Genomic DNA, 17395 nt, shown 5'->3' with positions numbered 1-17395 from the left:
CTTGTGGAAAGACGTGAAGACAAGTTGGCGACTTCAAGACAGTGGAGTTGTACAGCAGGGCTACTATTCTGGACATTGTCAAACTCTGCCATGTTGTCAAATTTGATAATGGTGGCACTTCGACAGAATCAGAGCCACTCTAGTAGCCCTCAGGGCCTCTCTGATTGGCTCAAAATGCCACCTCTAAGTCCAACAACATTGCAGAATTCAACAATGTCCAGAACAGTACCCCAACATGATGCTACTGACATAATAGCCTTAATGATTCAGCTCTTGCAAAAACACCAGAGTGGCTTTATGGACTTATTTATAGGCCATCTTCCGATCGGTTATTTACAGGGTTTGCTAAACAAACATAGAAGGCATGGGGCAAATGAATGTGTTGGTGGATAACTGCCAATATAACGTCAAGGACCCTTTAACTATTCCATGTAATTGGGAATTGCAAAAATACAAACAGGTTTTTGCCTTCCTATATATGTTTCTTTTTTGAGAAATATAATTGCAAGTGAGTGCAGAAACTCTCGAAAGTTATTTTGGATGCAAGTTTTTTGATGAAGGAAATTCTTTTTTGTGTCTCAGGAGCCAGTGACCCTGAGACATGCCTGCTTGCTGCTGGACCCCAGTGTGGATGCTAAGAAGCGTTCCAGGCTGATTGAGAAAGAGATGAATGAGCAGGCCAAGATCATCAGCGACCTGCGCTTCTTGGGTGCCAGCCAGAGCACCATTGAGCAAGAGGAGAGGCGGCTCAAGGAGCTCGAGACGGCCGTCTTCAATGACTTTCGCCGAGATGTGATCAAGAAGCTACGCAGGCAGAGTGTCAAGGTCAGGCTGCAGTGGTGTTTTCAAAATAGGTATCCTAGAGTGTGGAGCACAGCAGTCAGTCTCTTCGGTCTTTAGTCGATACAATACGGTGCATGTTGCAAATTTATGCCAAATAGATTCACAGTAAGGTTAACCTTGACAGTTTGAAAAGCACTATCATTAAATGCCCATGGCAAATTACTTCTGCAAGTTTCATGAAAGAGTCATGAATACAGTAGTAGCACAAAGCTATCAAAACCATAAAGAAAGGTTTAGAATTGAAACGAAAATAAAGACAACTGTAGGGTTGAAATTCTTTCAATTATGAAGCTTTCTTCCCAAGAAACCGGGATAGGTTTTCTTGGTAGCTTCATGCTAACATCAGGTTAATGACAATTTATGCCTTTCTGTAATTCTTCAGGACTGAGGCTTACGGACCAAATCTACCTTTCAGAATAATAATGTTGACTTTCATTAATTTGACTCTGACGGGTCGAAATTGATCAAATTATCTAGCAGCTCAAATTAAACAAGATGCAGAAAAACTGTCATACCACATCGCTAATTCATTTGTAGTATTCTCCCGATCTAGCCCAGCCCCAAATCAAACGTGTGCCCACTTTCTATGTGTCAAAAATAGAGAACTAACAACAAGTGACAATAAAGCTCCTGGACAAAGTGGAAACATACACCTAGTTTTTTAGCAAGAAACATGCTAGAAGGCATGTGTTAGAAATGGGTTAATAATATAATCAGACATCAGGCAGGCTTAAATTAGCCATTTTTGACTGAAGATTACATGTGTTCAACGCATTGACTGTCTCCTACGCTCTGCCAAGACAGACACTATCACTAAAAGGGTTGCTCTAGGGGTCATCATAGGGGTCAGGCATGTGCATGTTGACTAATCAAGTTTGAATTATCCACCGAAGACCAGTTTTAGGATTGAAATAACCATAGCTTGGGCCTATAGAAATCATGGGCGCTGGCTAGGACCTTATGGCTGGGATTGAATTCACTGAAAAGATCCAGTTAACCGGAGTTGAACTAGAGGAAGTGTACAGTATTTTCGTGAAATATTACCTGGCAGGAGTGTATTGTACTATATTCATAGAAGCATCTCATCCTCTTTAATGTTGACAATTCTTTTCTCATTATAAACTTTGAGCAAATGGTAAACTTTGTGGCCTCAGGTCATGTTGTAGAGCTGTGTGCTTATTCCAATTGGTCTTTGCACCTCAAGCGAAGAACGAAGAAGAAGCTCGACAGAGGCCAGCAAGTACGCGTGGCAGGCAGGGTGATCTCTCCACCACCGCGTTATCATCAACATCCTACGCAGCTGCAGGCACTGGGGCATCAAAGAAGCCTTCTTTTAAGAAGGGATGACGACTCCCTCCCCTGTCACATAGCGACCTGAAAATCATCATTCAACCAAATCTCAAAAGCCCTCTCGGCCGCCTGCAGAGGGAAAGTTGACAATTCGCATTTCGTCGTGTGCCTGAGACCCGGTTCCAACATAATCATTGTTAGGTCGCAGATGTTGCGCGCAAGATCACACCGATTTTGTTGGGTGGCAGCCTTTACGAAGTCAACTCTTACGTTGCGGCACCGTACGGAGTGGCTTGGGGTGTCATTCATGGAATCGTCCCGGATACCCTGCCCGAGGAGCTTATGACTCGCCTAAGGGTGAGGACTCAAGGTGTGGAAATCATGCAGGCCCGCATACTGGGAAAGACCAAGACGGCCGTGATCACGTTCAGCTCTCACGTAGTTCCATGATACGTCTACTACTACGGAGGGGAGACTGAGCGCCACCCCTGCAAGCCAACAAAACAAATCTGCTACGTGTGCCTGTGCAAGGGACACCGATCAGACATTTTTCCTACCTCGAACATCAAGATCTGTCTCGCTTGCGGGACGCATGACCCGACAAACGACCACGAGTGCTCGATCAAGTGTGCCGTCTGCAGCGAAGCCCATGCCACGGGGCCTTGCAAGTGCAAGCAAAAACTCAAAAACAACAGCACTACCACCAAAAAGCACCTTCTGCCCGGAAGGAGGAAGGAAGACAACGACAATGATGGAAGAAGGCCAAGGCAAAGCCGTCTGCAGTGGTTCAGCTCGGAGTCCTCGGCGAGCCGCTCAAGGTCCCGGGCCCAGTCCAGGTCCAGGTCTTGATTCCGCTCGGAGTGGCCAAAGCCAGGAGAGAAGCAAGGGCAGCGGCATCCTTCTACCTCTACATCCATATCGAAGCAGAAGAACCAATCAGGCAAGAAGAACCAAGCCAACAACAACAAGGTGAGCCGGAATCACTCTAGTACCTCCTCCGCTCAAAATACCAGTGACAATAGTAAATGCTCCCCAGGATGTACACGCATCAGGGAACAAAATAAAAACTCAAAGCTCAAGTGAACAACCTAAATCAATGCATGCAATGCTTAGAAGCATTGCTAAGCAAAACAACAACACACAGGCAGGTTCAAGGGGTGTACGGTAGTGCGTACACCCCTTGAACCACAACTTGAACCACCCCATACACCCCTTGAAAACGCATTACCAACAAGCCCACATTGCAACCCTCATGAGCACAGGCAGGGCTGCAAAGCTGAACGATAGGCCACCAGCCCGCCATCTCCATTCCTCCCCTCTCAAGAACCACCGCGCCCTCCTCGCTCACCAGTGCGGTCTCAGCAGCGGAAGGCCAGTCAAGTGTAGTCACCCTCGAAAGCGTTTATGCTACGCTACCAACAGATTCTTTACCAGATGGGTGAATTAAACAATAAAGTCAAGAAGAACACACTAAGCCATGAAGACCTTGAAAGAAGATTACGCAAGGTTGAGTTTGGCTCGCGCAAGTGGGTCGACGATGAGAGCAGTAACCCGTGCATCAAGGCGTACAGGTGCATAAACAACACAGGTGACGTCAGGGACACCGACAACTGTGACGGCGGTGTCATGAACGTCAGCAATGGCTAACGCCACACGCAGTGCGCTCGAACACCTAGAGATCTGGCAGTGGAATTGTCGCTCTTTCAACAAGAAGGCAAGTTCACTCCAGCTCTTCAGGCAAAATCACCCCCCCCCCCCCGACGTCGGCCGTGAACCAGCCGATCAAGCTACAGGGTTACCATGTCATTAAACATGCGGGATCACTGAAGGTCGTGGTTTTAGTTCATAAAATGGTGATGGCCGTGGGATAACATTATCAACATCACGACAATAATCACGCGCTAGTGGAAGTTTTCCCGCAGAAGGGTAGACGTAGCACTTTCATCCTGAATTTGTACAGTCCGCCGAGGGCTCAGAAGTATGACTTCCGCAACACCATTTACGACAGCGCAAGAGCTGCTGGCTGCAACCAGCTGGCAGTGGTGGAAGACATCAACGCTAGACACACTTCAAGGGGTGTATGGTAGGGTGAATAAAGGACGGGACAAAAGAAGACACACAGTGACACACACAGTGCTGTGTGTGTCCTTGTGTGTTCTTTTGTCCCGTCTTTTAATCGTGCTACCGTACACCCGTTGAAGTTGCATTACCAGCAAGCCCACATTGCAACCCTCGTGAGCTAGACGCACGACTTGGGGCTACCAACAAGACACGCAAAATGGAGGTCGCTCCTCGATGCGGTTGACCAAACGGGCCTCGAATTGATAACCAACCTCCTCCAACCAACCCAAGTAGGCAACAGTCTAAGTAGAGACACATTTCCGGACCTGTCATTTTTGAAGAACATAAGGGAATACTCATGGACACACCTGGGCAGCGATCACTACATCCTCAGCATCTCGGTATCCTCCCCGAAACTCAAGAGAACAATTGGCGAAATTAGGCTGGGAGGCGTACAGGCAGTACCCCCGTCTGAAAACGGTATAATGGACATAGCGGAATGGATGCAGCACCTTTGGGACGCCCACATCCAAACCACAAAAACCATCCAGAGCACTATTGAGATGCCTGAAGTCGACCGCCGGCTCTTACACCTGTGGGAATCCCGTGAGGGCCTCCTCAAACGGTGGAAGTGACAGCGGTTAAATCGGAAACTACGTTTATGAATTGAGCATATAGCAGAAGCCAAAAATTACGCGAACGAGCTGACACAGCAACATTAGGTACAGGTTTACACCTCGCTCAAGAGTAACCTCAGTACGGCACAGACGTGGGCCATCCTACGTTGCCTGATCGAGCCCGACAAGGCGAGATCGACAACCAGTCACACGCTTCTAGAAATCGCTCTCAAGTTCTCCGGAAAGGACCAGAATCTGATTGACACCCTGAAAACCAGATACCTGGGTAGCGACCCAATACCACCCTGCCTCCTAAAGTACGAAGGAGAACCAAGGCCAGAACTGGACGCTCCCATCACGGAGGAAGAGGCGTATGCCGCGGCACGAGCCTCACAGCACAACACTGCTCCTGGGGTTGACAAAATCACAAATGCCATGATTAGAAACCTGAGCCCGATGCACATTCAGGACTTGACCGAATACCTAAACGAGGAATTCTGGAGCAAGGGCAAGATACCGAACGAGTGGAAACACGTAGAAATCATGACCATTCTGAAACCCACCAAGAAGCCCGCGATTGACGCCCTGCGTCCCATCTCTCTGACTTCGTGCCTCGGCAAGCTGTAAGAGAGGGTCATTGAAACCCGCCTCCAACACTACATAGAGGACGGTGACCTCTTCCCGTATACCATGCTTGGCTTCAGGCCGGGACTTTCTGCGCAAGATGCTTTCCTAATCCTAAGGGAAGAAGTTCTCAAGGGCATCCCGAAGAGAGGAGAACACCTCCTGCTCGCACTCTACCTGAAGGGGGTCTTCGATAACATGCCTCACAAGGCCATTCTCAAGGGACTGAACGGCATCAGCTGTGGGGAGCACATATTTAATTACATGAAATCCTTATATTTCCTGACGGGCCGGACGGCAACCATCGGAATGGGCCAGACTCGATTGGATACAATCGACATGCTGAACAAAGGAATGCCGCAAGGGTCGATAGTTTCCTCGATTTTCTTCAACGTCGGGATGCTACTGCTGACCAAAGAGCTGCGGAAGATCCCGTACCTAGGTTACACCCTGTATGCCGACGACATGCTCTGGGCCACCAAGGGCTCCCTCGCGCGAAAAGAGGTGACCCTTCAGGAGGCCGCGACAGCCGTAGAGAGATTTGCGGCAGCGAGCGGGTCGCATTGCGCGCTGGAGAAGCCCGAGGTGATCTGGGTGCATGGAGGAGGAATCTACAAGTCCTCCGGCCTTATCGACCTCAATCTAGAGGGCCAGAAGATCACGGAAAGCAATGAGACTAGGATTCTGGGTTTTTGGATCCAGAGCAACCTGAAAACCTCCCACACCATCCAAACCTTAAGGTCAGATCTTGCAGATTATCAAACGAATAACAAGAAGCTGCAAGGGCATGTGAGAAGAGGACACAGTTTGCCTCGTCCAGGCTCTGGTGATCAGCAGAGTAACATATAGCATGCCATATCACTACCACTTTCTAAACAAATGACCAAGAACTAGTCAATGCCATCATCAGAGGCGCATACAAAACGGCCCTGGGTCTCCCTGTCACCACCTCATATGAGAATTTAGCGGCCATGGGATTCACAACACCTTTGCTGAGCTGTCGGATGCGGTTATGGCTTCGCAAAAAGCCAGACTACAGAACACGGTGGCGGGCAGAACCATCCTCTACTGGACCGGAATGACAACAGAGCTCCGTGCTCTCGATGGGCAACGATCACTCTCACATGAGGTCAGAGGCAAGGTCAAGGCGAACCCCATACCGAAGCTCATAAGTCATGAGCTCCATGAAGGACGACGCAAGGCTCACGTCAACAGACAGCGCCAACAATTCAAAGGTGACCCATACGTAACATACGTGGACGTGGCAGTGTACCCTGTAGGGGGCCTCTTCGCAGTAGTCTCCGCAAGCGGGAGAGACAACTCCTTGACCCTCGCGGCCTCCATCAGGGCAGAGACCCCAGCTGTGGCTGAGACCATAGCCACAACGCTAGTAATAAAGCAACAAGACAGGGTAGGCAGGGAAGTTCACGTCGTTACCGATTCGCAACAGGCCTGCCGTAACTTTACCAATGGACGAACACCACTGCTGGCAACTCAGATTCTACTCCCGAGGCTGCAAGAATCCCATTAAATCCTCCCCCTCACAGAAAGCTCAGCACTGAAGAGGCAGTAGCTCTCAGACTTATTCAAACCAACACATTCCCAAACCTACACAGATACATCAAAATGTACCCACATACATATCGCGGCATTTGCCCCTGGTGCGGCGACACACGCCCTACACTCTTTCACATATCGTGGGGGTGCGGGGGCAAACCTCAACACTTAAAGACGCCTAGCATGTCATTTGAGCAGTGGGAGGTACAGCTGACCGGTGATACCCTGGCGGACAAGAAGCTCTCGTCGAGCAAGTACGTCCAGCAGCCATGGCCAGTGGAGTCCTGGAATGAGAATACCACCCACTCGACCTCAAGAGCAACGACCTCGACGGTCCAAATAAATGTTCTCTCTCTCTCTCTCTCTCTCTAATGATGTTCATTGCCGCATGACTTGCATTAGAATGCTTTCAACTGTATGGCACTGGATGGAGCCTTTGTGGCGCGTGTTTCCGCTGCTGCTCTTTTGGAATATGTCAAATTTTATCTGACATGCCATCTTCAAAGGCAAGGCGCATGCATCAAGCCTTGCATTGGACCTGTTGTTGATACTTGTTAGCAGAACACAGGGAAATGAAACACCATGGTTTCGATCCCAGCTGTTCTTGTTGTATGCTGGCACAGTGCCTATCGTAATGCGTCTCTAATTACCAGCTGGGCAGCACACAGCCTTTCAGTCATCTTTCAATTCACTGCCAGCTGATGTAGTGGCGGGCAGCAAGGTGGTCGCAGCAAGGTGGTCTCCAATATGCTCGTACCAGTAAACCACATCAGTGATTGGGCGTGAGATCACAGGCTAGACTGGTGGCTGAAAACGTAGATTGGGGGGCCTATAAGTAAAACTGTTGCAATCTATTTTTATTCCAATCTCATGACATCAGATTTACGTGACCACCGACGCAATCATCGGGCGGTTACCCAAAGTGTTGTTTGAAAAGCCCAATCAAACATGCTCCTCAATTACAGGAAGTCGCTTTTCTTGCTTTTAAAGCAAATAGCATTGCCTACATTGAGCAGTTTTCTTATCTAATTGGGTGACAAAAGGCGAGGTGCATGCTGAAGTGGAGAGAGCTTCCCACCCACTCGACCTCAAGAGCAACCACCTCGGTGGTCCGAATAAATGTTTTTTCTCTCTCTCTTGATGGGGCAGAGCCAGCATAGTGAAAGTAAATAACAGGAAGAGGAGGCTGGTGCCGGCATCTGCGATTGGTCCGCTTCCCCTTACCCGTATTTACACGATTGTAAGTCGACCACTTTTTTTCAAATTTGAAAATTTGAAGTGGGGGGTCGACTTACAATCGAAACCAAAATATGGCACCGCCAAAAAAGCGAGACCAACGGGCATATAGTTTCTCACTACCTTTCCTAGAGGGAAATGCATACCATACATACCACATACCATGCATACCACAGCGCAGCGCTGCTGTGCTGTGGTATGCATGGGAATGCTGGTATATATTGTGACTTCAGATTGGCATCGTTCTCGGAGAGACAGGACACCTTGAAGACGTGCTTGGCAAGCAGCGTTCTGTCTGTCATAATGATTCATTTTCTACTAAAACAGCATGTGAAAAGCTGTTTTGGTTTTATCATTATGCAAAAACATGTTTTGTTTAACTATGAGAACTTGCTATTACATGTACGATTATCTGTTACGTAAAAAGTATCAGTGGGCCGCTAAAGTTGGAAGACAAACGACAAGGTGCGCGCTCGCTTTGAAACAGTTTGTCGTCTGTTCTTGCTTTCCTTCGCTTGGTCATGCATTGTAGGTGAGTAAAGATGTAATATGCATGAATGGAAAGATTTAATGAAAATTTTACTTTGAGAACACGTTATTTGTGTAGCCATATCCACGTTTTAGACAAAGCTTCGTACAACACCAGCCAATACGAGCCTCGCAGACACATATACCGTCATTCCCATGACGGTACACACAGTGCCTCCTTAAGAAACTCCCGTAGACGGTGGCGCCAGATTTCCCTCTAGTTGTTTTAGTGAGAAACTCTATGCTAACGGGAACTACAACATAGTTACCATTTTATGTTTGGTCTATGGCCATACCCATAGCTTTTTGCTATCCCACGTATTTTTATACGCTTTTTGAAAGGGTTTTTGAACATTTTTGAGAGTATTACAGTGCACACAACACTCATGAGGGGGTATTCGATAGTTGATGGAAGCACCGCTGTTCCATTCGCGGCGGCACCCTCAGAACGGGCGGGCCTGCGGGAATTATCGGTAGTTCATGGAAGAGCAGATATCGCTCGCGGGTTTCACTTTGGCTGTTGCGCTTAGCTTGACGAAAGGCATTGGTTTAACGCGTTCCACTTCACTGCCGGCTACGTGCTACTTCTATGCTTCCTCAGTTCTCATGAGTGCTCCAGGCCCATTAATAATTCGTCACTCGTTCACAGCAGCGTTCAAGGGGGCTGCCATCCTTTACGCCGAAGAAACAAATCACTGCACAGCAGGCCGCAAGTTCGATGTTTCTGAACGGGTGGTGCGAGAGTGGCGACTGCAGCAAAGCGAAATTTTCACCTGTGACGGCAAGTGAGGGATTTTCCACGTGCCGAAGTCTGGACGCTTTCCGGAGCTGTAGGCTAAGCTTGCAGCATACGTCACTGAAATGCACGATCGGTCCCTGCCAGTGAAGTGCGACATGGTCATGAAACAAGCCTGGATCTTCGCCTTTTAAGGACCTGTTCCACCGTGAGTACGAGTGGCTGGCGGCAGAAGACCGCGAAATTATGCCTACTGGACCTGTCAAAAGAGCCTCCCTGACGGCTGCGTGTGGTTGGGTGCATTCGGCGTGGGCTGCTGTTCCACAAGATGTCATGGTGCAGTCGTTTGCCAAATGTGAAATTTCGCTGGACGACTACGCGCTATGGGACCGTAGCTATGATGACGACGGCAGCACTAGTGAGGACGATGGCACAAATGAAGATGAGTAGTCCAGTGACCATGCCAGCTACTAATAAATTTTTATTATGGAATGTGTGCTCGGGTATGCAAGCTTAGCCTACAGCTCTGGAAAGCGTCCCGACTTTGGCCTTAGGGAAATTCTTTGCTTGCCGTCACAGGTGAAAATTTTGCTTCGCTGCAATCCCCATTCTTGCACCACCGATTCAGAAACATTGAACTTGCAGCCTGGTGTGCAGTAATTTGTTTCTTCAGCGGAAAGTATGGCAGTCCTCTTGAACACCGCTGTGAACGAGCGCCGAATGTTTAGTGGGCCTGGAGCACTCATGATGACTGAGGAAGCGTGGAAGTAGCACCTAGCCGGCAGTCGAGTCGAACTCGTCAAACTAGGAACTACAGGGAAAGAGAAACACGTAAGTGGTGTCTGCTCTTCCATGAACTATTGATACTCCCTGCAAGCGCTGCTTTTCTGGGGGTGCAGCCACATATGGAACAGCAGCACTTCCATCAACTATCGACACCCCCCATGAGTGTTGTTGTGTGTGCTGTAAAACTCTAAAAAATGTTGAAAAACCTTTCCGAAAAGCAAACAAACGTGCGGGATAGCGAAAACTATGGGTAGGGCCATAGAGCAAACATAAAATTTTAGCTACGTTGTAGCTCCACTGATATCTCACTGGTCTCTCACTTTTTGGTGGGAGCATGTTTTGGTTTTGATTGTAAGTCAATCCCCCCACTTCAGATCTTTAAATTTAAAAGAATAGGTCGACTTACAATCATGTAAATATGGTAGTGGAGCAAGGAAATAAAGCAAGCTATAGAAGAGCATAAGCAGGCATCTAGGGGTCATCGAGAAGCGGTCATCGAGAAGCCAAAAAGTTAGGATTAAACAAAGAAGAGGTGCTCCTTAGATGAGACAAATACCGAGAAAAGGGGGGAAGAGGTGAGTGAGCTTGTGCAAGAGAAAATTAAATACGCAAGTGAATGTTGGGTGCATAACATTTGCCAAAGAGACAGTGGGGTACCAAAAAGGTTCAGGAAGCATGCAAGAGATTTCGGAGCTCCAACTTAAAATTTGCAGATAGCTGTAAGGGATGAAGACTGTGGCATCTTCAAAGGAGACCATCCACTGCGGTATATCACAGACATTGGCAGGGCCAACTTCAACACAACAGAAAGCCTAGCTCAGACCCAGACAGATCCAGCATCAACAGAGAAACCTGAGAAATTAAAATTTACCATTGAAAGTTTTTACTGGAAGAAAGTTGAAGGAAATGTCCCTAATAACACTGCCGCAGGACCCAACGAAATCCCAATATAGCTAATCAAAAGCCTCGCTTCAAAGAGCAAGGCAATGCTGACTAATGCTATTGAAAAAGTGATTAAAATGAAGAAAATTCAGTTGGATGACATGAAAGCAAGATGAACCTCATCTATAGAGGCAAAAGTGATAAGGATAGGACGAGCTTGTACAGCTCAGTTACAGTAACGTCAGTGCTGCGCAAGCCATAAAATTACAACTGTTGAAGTGGGTGAAAACAAATGATGTACTGGAGGAACTACAGAATGGGTTCAGACCAGGCAGATGCTTAGAAGATAAAATTTTGTTCTAAGTGCATAGAGACTTCAGTAGCTCAGAATAGACCTTTATGGATAGCATTTCTAGGTATTTATAAGGGAGCCCACGCCAATGTAGACAGGCAGTTGTTATAGGATATACTCAAGTACGAAAGCATAGATAACGATTTTGTGGAGCTGCTGAGGGAGATATATGGAAACAACCAGGTGAAATTTGTATGGGAAGGCCGAAATTGTAATGAAGTGGTGGAAGTTACCAAGGACTGAAGCAAGGATGCCCTCTGCAGGGTGTCTACCAACCGGGAAAATTGGGGAAACCGGGAATTCTCAGGGATGTTGAGTAGCCTGGAAAAACTCAGGGAATTTGTGCTTCTATCAGGGAAAATTAGCTGTAATTTTATTGGAAGGGTCGAAAGTCGAGGTAACGCTGGCTCGATTAACAACAGGAATTGTAGTGAATCGTCTTTGATGCGCTGTCGTCGGCTGGAGGAGTTTCCAGTGTACAGTCATCGACCGGCTTTCTGGATTCCTGATAATTTGGACGGCTTCGCGGCACCACCACGTACCCCATAGAGTCAATGTATCAGAACGCCTTAAATTTCGGACGTAAGAACTCTTCGCCGTCCGATTTTCCGGAGGTTTTTCTGTGACCGTAGGTCCGAAACGGCATTAATCAAAGCCACCACCGCTGCCATTTTGATTACCTTGCCGCCTGGAACCGGTGCTCTCGCACGCAGATCCACTGGCAGCCGAAGCCACCACGGCGGCAACGCTAGGCCTAGCTGCTTTGACGTTCGCTATGAAGCTTCTGGGCGTTGGTTGTCGTGTTTTTTAATGAAAGAATTCGCTGCTGTCTGCAATGGCACGGACTCCGCCTTTGTGGTCCTCGCAGTTGGCTTAGAAGCTTGGAAAGCTTGGCGTGGTGCATAATGCTGGTTCCCGAAAGTCAGCTTTGCTTCCATACACAAATGTTACTTGGTAGAGCATACGCAAAAGTATTGCCGCGAAGCATAACAAGCGTGGGAAGGGGCTATGGCCATGGGACACAGTATATATTCCTTAATTATACACGCCCGGTATTTCAAGTCACAGTACGAGCACCGATATGCCTAATACGTGTGCCAGCAGGCCTTCACAGCGTTTTCGAATGTGCCTGTGGCAGTTTGAGCCCTTAAGGGCACTAAATGACATGCATTAATTTTTTCCAACTCGCTGATTTTTCTGACGTTTTCACGGTCCCAGGGAGTTCGAAAAATCAGACGTGGACTGTGCAACTGACCAAGTAGTGCTTCAAGTGGTTTATGGGGCGAACGAGTGCCAGAAGGAGGACAAGAACATGAAGGACCTCCGCATTGAGGAATGAACGGGAAAGGAAGCATGCGGCCGCCATTTTGAAGAAGCTTGAGCTCAAAAAACTAAGTGCTGGCTGATGCCGAGATGCAGGTTTCCCCCATCCAAACCAACATAAACTCTTTAAAGCAGTGAAACAACACTGAGGCGTTGTGTGTGGGCTGAGCGTATGTGAGGACAGTTGAGGTTGACTTACGAGCTGTTGAGAGAGAATCTCAATTGTGACACCGTTCGGGCCTCATACCACTGAGCTTGCTATCAGTTGATAGAAGTAGCTCATATTCGAAAATATTTGCATCTGTATGCATCTCCTTTTTATTCGTATTTAAGAATGTCCGACTCGATTTGCAATTTTTTTTCGAAGACGTCTTATTTGCTCTGCATTTTACTAAACCCTCCCTCCTATTCTTTTTTTGAATAACATAAAGACAACTCTCTAGTATTCAAATTGGACTAAGTCAGTTTTCTTTTAATTCTTTTGTATGCTTACTAGAGGGTGACAGCATCGGGCGATATGGTTTCAGCCCATCTTGACATAAAACATAGTTCTGCATCACTCAGGGAATTTTGCAAGGACGCTCAGGGAAAACCTGGAAAACTCAGGGAATGTGGAAATGTCAACTTGGTAGACACCCTGCTCTGTCTCCACTGTTGTTCACGCTTTATGTTAAGGACATTTACGTTAAGAAAGACTCGGAAACATGGATCAAAAGAAATGGGCGGCTAAAGTGCCCAAGTATCTGTACCTACTGTACCTGAAAAGCATGGGCACAGAATGGAGGAAGAAGTCGAGGAAGTTAGCAACCAAGTACAGGGTAATTGAAAGTGTAAATGGACGAACAGGAGGAATGCAAGTCTTTTAAGACAATATCCATCAACTTAAGCTAAACGGTGCTTTCTTCAGCCTGAAGCTAAGAATGAGATTGCGAAAAGTGCCCATAGGTGAGATCAGAATCAGAAACGGCTTTTATTGAGATGATTAGAAAGATTACAAGATTGTAATTGATTTGACGGAAGAAAAAGGTATCTAGGTTAATGAGCGTTTAATGAGTTGTGTGACTGAAAGAGTGTGATTAGTTCGTAAAATATATTAACCGTTGTGGTTATATGGGCTAAATGTAATTGTCCTAATAGCCTGATTCTGTAGGATTTGCAGTGAGTTTAAATGGGTTATGTAAGTGTTCCCCCGGGAAGGAATGCAGTAGTTAATGTGGGAATGAATAAATGAAAAATATAATGATTTTATGGTTAAATATATTTCATGCTTTTAGACCCTTTTGTGCTTTAGTACCTTAATCCCAATCTGTTTTACTTTGATAAAGTGCTCAATAAATTAAAGATTTCTGTCTACTTCTATACCAAGATAATTACATGAAAAACTTGCAGAATAGGACTTGCACCAAGAAAAATAGGAGGAATGGAGGAAAGTGTTCGTTGGTGGGAAGTGAACACAACAAATTTAGTTTTCGAGGGCTTTATCTATAGCTGGTTAGTATGGCACCACTCCAGCAGGCTGTGTAAATCACCATTAAAGTTAAATACTAAGGTTGTAAGGCATTTATTAGAGTTAATGATAGTGGTATCATCTGCATAAAGCATACATTTCGAAGAAGAGAGGCAGTTAGGCAGATCATTGACGTATAATAAAAATAAAAGCAGACCCAGTATAGAACCCTGGGGCACGCCAGTATTAGTGAACATGGTTTTAGAACGAACGCCTGAAATAATTACTACCTGCATTCTTTCTGTTAAGTAATTTTGTAGTAACAAAAGTGCTGTGCCAGTAATTCCTAATAATTTAAGCTTACGAAATAAGATGTAATTAATTATTTTCTCAAATGCTTTGCTTAAATCTACAAATACTGAAGCTGCATAATTGCCTTCATCGATAGCGAACTTTAGTTTATCAGTTAGAGCAACGAGAGCCAGTTCGGTTGAGTAACCCAAGCGAAAGCCGTATTGGAATGGTGAGAGAATGTTAAATTTTGTAAGGTAATTAGTTAAACGTTTTTTCTATAAGCTTTTCAATTATCTTGCTAAAAAAAGGTCATACACAGCTGGGGCGATAATTAAAAATTAAAAGAGCGGTCACCTTTCTTAAAAATTCGGGTGATCTTGTCTTGTTTAAGTTCCTGTGGGAATTTGCCTGATTTAAACATGATGTTGATTATGTCTGCAAGGACATCGGTTATTAAGGGTGCAATACATTTTATATGGGGTGTAATTTATCGATGCCGGTGGCTGCTATTTTCATGTTGTTTATAATGTTTAGAACTTCCTGGGCTGTAGTTGGAAATAAAAAGAAAGACTGTGGCAGGCGCTGGGGCATAGGATTGTCATGCGCAGGTCTCTGAAGTTCGCTGCTAAAGAAGAAATCAGCAAGTGCATCAGCTATTTCTTTGGCGGTCTTGTACACCTTACCCTGATAAGCAATTTCTGTTATAGTTTCGCGATTATTTGCCCTATTTAAGAAGGAGTTAACAATTTCCCATTTCCTTTTTTTATGTTTTTACAGCATTCCAATATTTTTCTTTCGTACCATGTTTTTTTAGCTTTTTTCAATGCGGCAGAAAGGTCGTTGGAAAACTTCTTCTACTGAATGGCTAAATTCTTGTTAAATGGTTGTTGTTTGGTTTTCTTATAAAGATTATCCTTCTTGCACATTAAAGCTAAGAGTTTATCTGTTATCCATGGACTTTGAGGCGACGCGAATTCCTTTTTGCATTTAACTTGAACGTAATGACGATCAAAACATGACTCAAGCATAGAGATAAACCGTGCAAATGCTGTTTGTAGATCATTTGTAGAAAGGATGGGGGACCAGTCAAGGTTCGACACGGCTTCAAGGAATGATTGTTTGTCTAGTATAAAATTCGTGTACATGATTTTTCGAAGCCATGAGTATAGTGAAAGTTTAAAAATATAGCATAGTGATCAGTTATGTCGGTCATTATAACACCTGCGTTGATGGATATGCCAAATTTGATAATGCATGGTCAATTAACGTACCTATGGGGCGGTTAGCACATCGTGTTAGTATCTTAATTAAACATTCATAACCAAAGCTGTTAAAACAATCAGAATAATGTAAAGCATTAGTAGACGTACTATCAGTGAGGTTAATGTTGATGTCGCCTCTAATCATTACATTTTTGTTTTCATCTGCTAGCAGTCCCATGACATTATGGAGAGCAGCACAGAAATCTATTGCTGATGATGAGGGTGAACGATATATGCAACCAATTATTAGGTCTTTGTTGTCTAAGTTGAGGAAGTCATTTCTAAGTTCTATCCAAACGTCTTCACAATTAGTTACATTACGCACAAGATCGTTCCTTCGGTTGTATGTAATATCAGAATAGATATACAGTGCTGCGCTACCATGGTTGCCGAATGGACAATTGAAGTATTCAGGAACAAAACTAGAAAAACAGAAAAGGTCTTTATTGAGGTCGCTCAACCAAGTTTCAAATACTCTGATGATTGAAAATGGGAAGGTGAATGAAGAAAGGAGATCAGAGAATTCGTCGAAGTGCTTGTGCAGACTGTGTGCATTCAAATTCAAGACAGATGGCTAATCATTTGAAGGAAGATTGTTTAACTGGTAGCTGTGAGATGGGTTGACATTATGAGATTTACCTTGTGGGGTTCTCACCGATGCTCTTGGGACAAATGAACGACAACACAGTAGCGCAAACAATCACCCGGGCATTTATTGCACCTTTCATCGACTAATGCCTGCTAGCCGAGTTGCTATCCACAAAACATGGCGATGGGCGCGCGACAAATCGCGGAAGTCAGACTCACCACGACCGGATAGCGAGCAAATATGTTCGCGCCTTGCTAGATCCCAACGCCTGGTCATTCGCGCGCACAGTCACGCGAACGGTGGCGCGTTCGAACCAGCCCTCGCAAGACGGTCTCGCAGAAACATGGATCGGCGCCTGCGCGGAACGCCTGCACCGCTTGCCGAACCTGAACCAAAGAGGAAGCGCGTTCTCCTGTCCGCGCCTAAGTAACCCCGCTCTTTGGTAGCGTTAGCAGAGTCACACTCGCGCCATCTCGCGATGCGCTTCAACCACACTGACTGCCACGGGCATCAAGACACGCGGCGAAGCTGGATTACAGCAGATGAGAGCTATGCGGGCAAACAACATATCAGGGGACGCATGAGAATCACGCATGCCCACAACCTAGGTGACAGGCGCGGCGCAAAGGTTTATTAAAGTTAAGTTATCACTGAAAGGTAGGATTCAGTTGTGATGCGAAAGATGCAGCTTTCGGTTGTTTTCCGAGCCTTGATTTGACAGTTTTCTGTCCACAGAAATTTCCAGTTTTTCATTTTCTTCAGACCCAAAGCTTTCGAAAAAAGAGCTTTCTTTTCAAGTGTTAAACGTTCATTAACGAAGACAGGGTTCTCTTTTGCTGTTGCAAGGCCACTATCGCTCAGGCAGAGTCTAGCTTTCCGTGCTTTCGTGACAAACTCGGCTTTCTTCGTGCTCGAGCAGAAGCGAGCGATTATATTTTTATGTTGTGTTTTATAGGAACACGAAGAAC

The 17395-nt window shown here is 45.9% G+C and overlaps 1 protein-coding gene across 4 annotated transcripts in view; it reads left to right on the top strand.

Annotated features, from left to right (window-relative positions):
* Positions 1 to 17395, top strand: part of tweek (transmembrane protein KIAA1109 homolog tweek) — a 576634-nt gene that overhangs the window by 444828 nt on the left and 114411 nt on the right. For all 4 annotated transcript variants that reach the window (XM_070534911.1, XM_070534912.1, XM_070534910.1 and 1 more), the window contains one exon: positions 583 to 825. In XM_070534911.1, the coding sequence (XP_070391012.1) occupies positions 583 to 825 (243 nt within the window). The remainder of the gene's footprint in view (positions 1 to 582; positions 826 to 17395) is intronic.

This window comes from Dermacentor albipictus, chromosome 3 (assembly GCF_038994185.2).
Source record: "Dermacentor albipictus isolate Rhodes 1998 colony chromosome 3, USDA_Dalb.pri_finalv2, whole genome shotgun sequence".
Lineage (NCBI taxonomy): Eukaryota > Metazoa > Arthropoda > Arachnida > Ixodida > Ixodidae > Dermacentor > Dermacentor albipictus.
The sequence above is the reverse complement of the archived record's forward strand: the minus strand, read 5'-3'. Positions and strand labels throughout refer to the sequence as shown.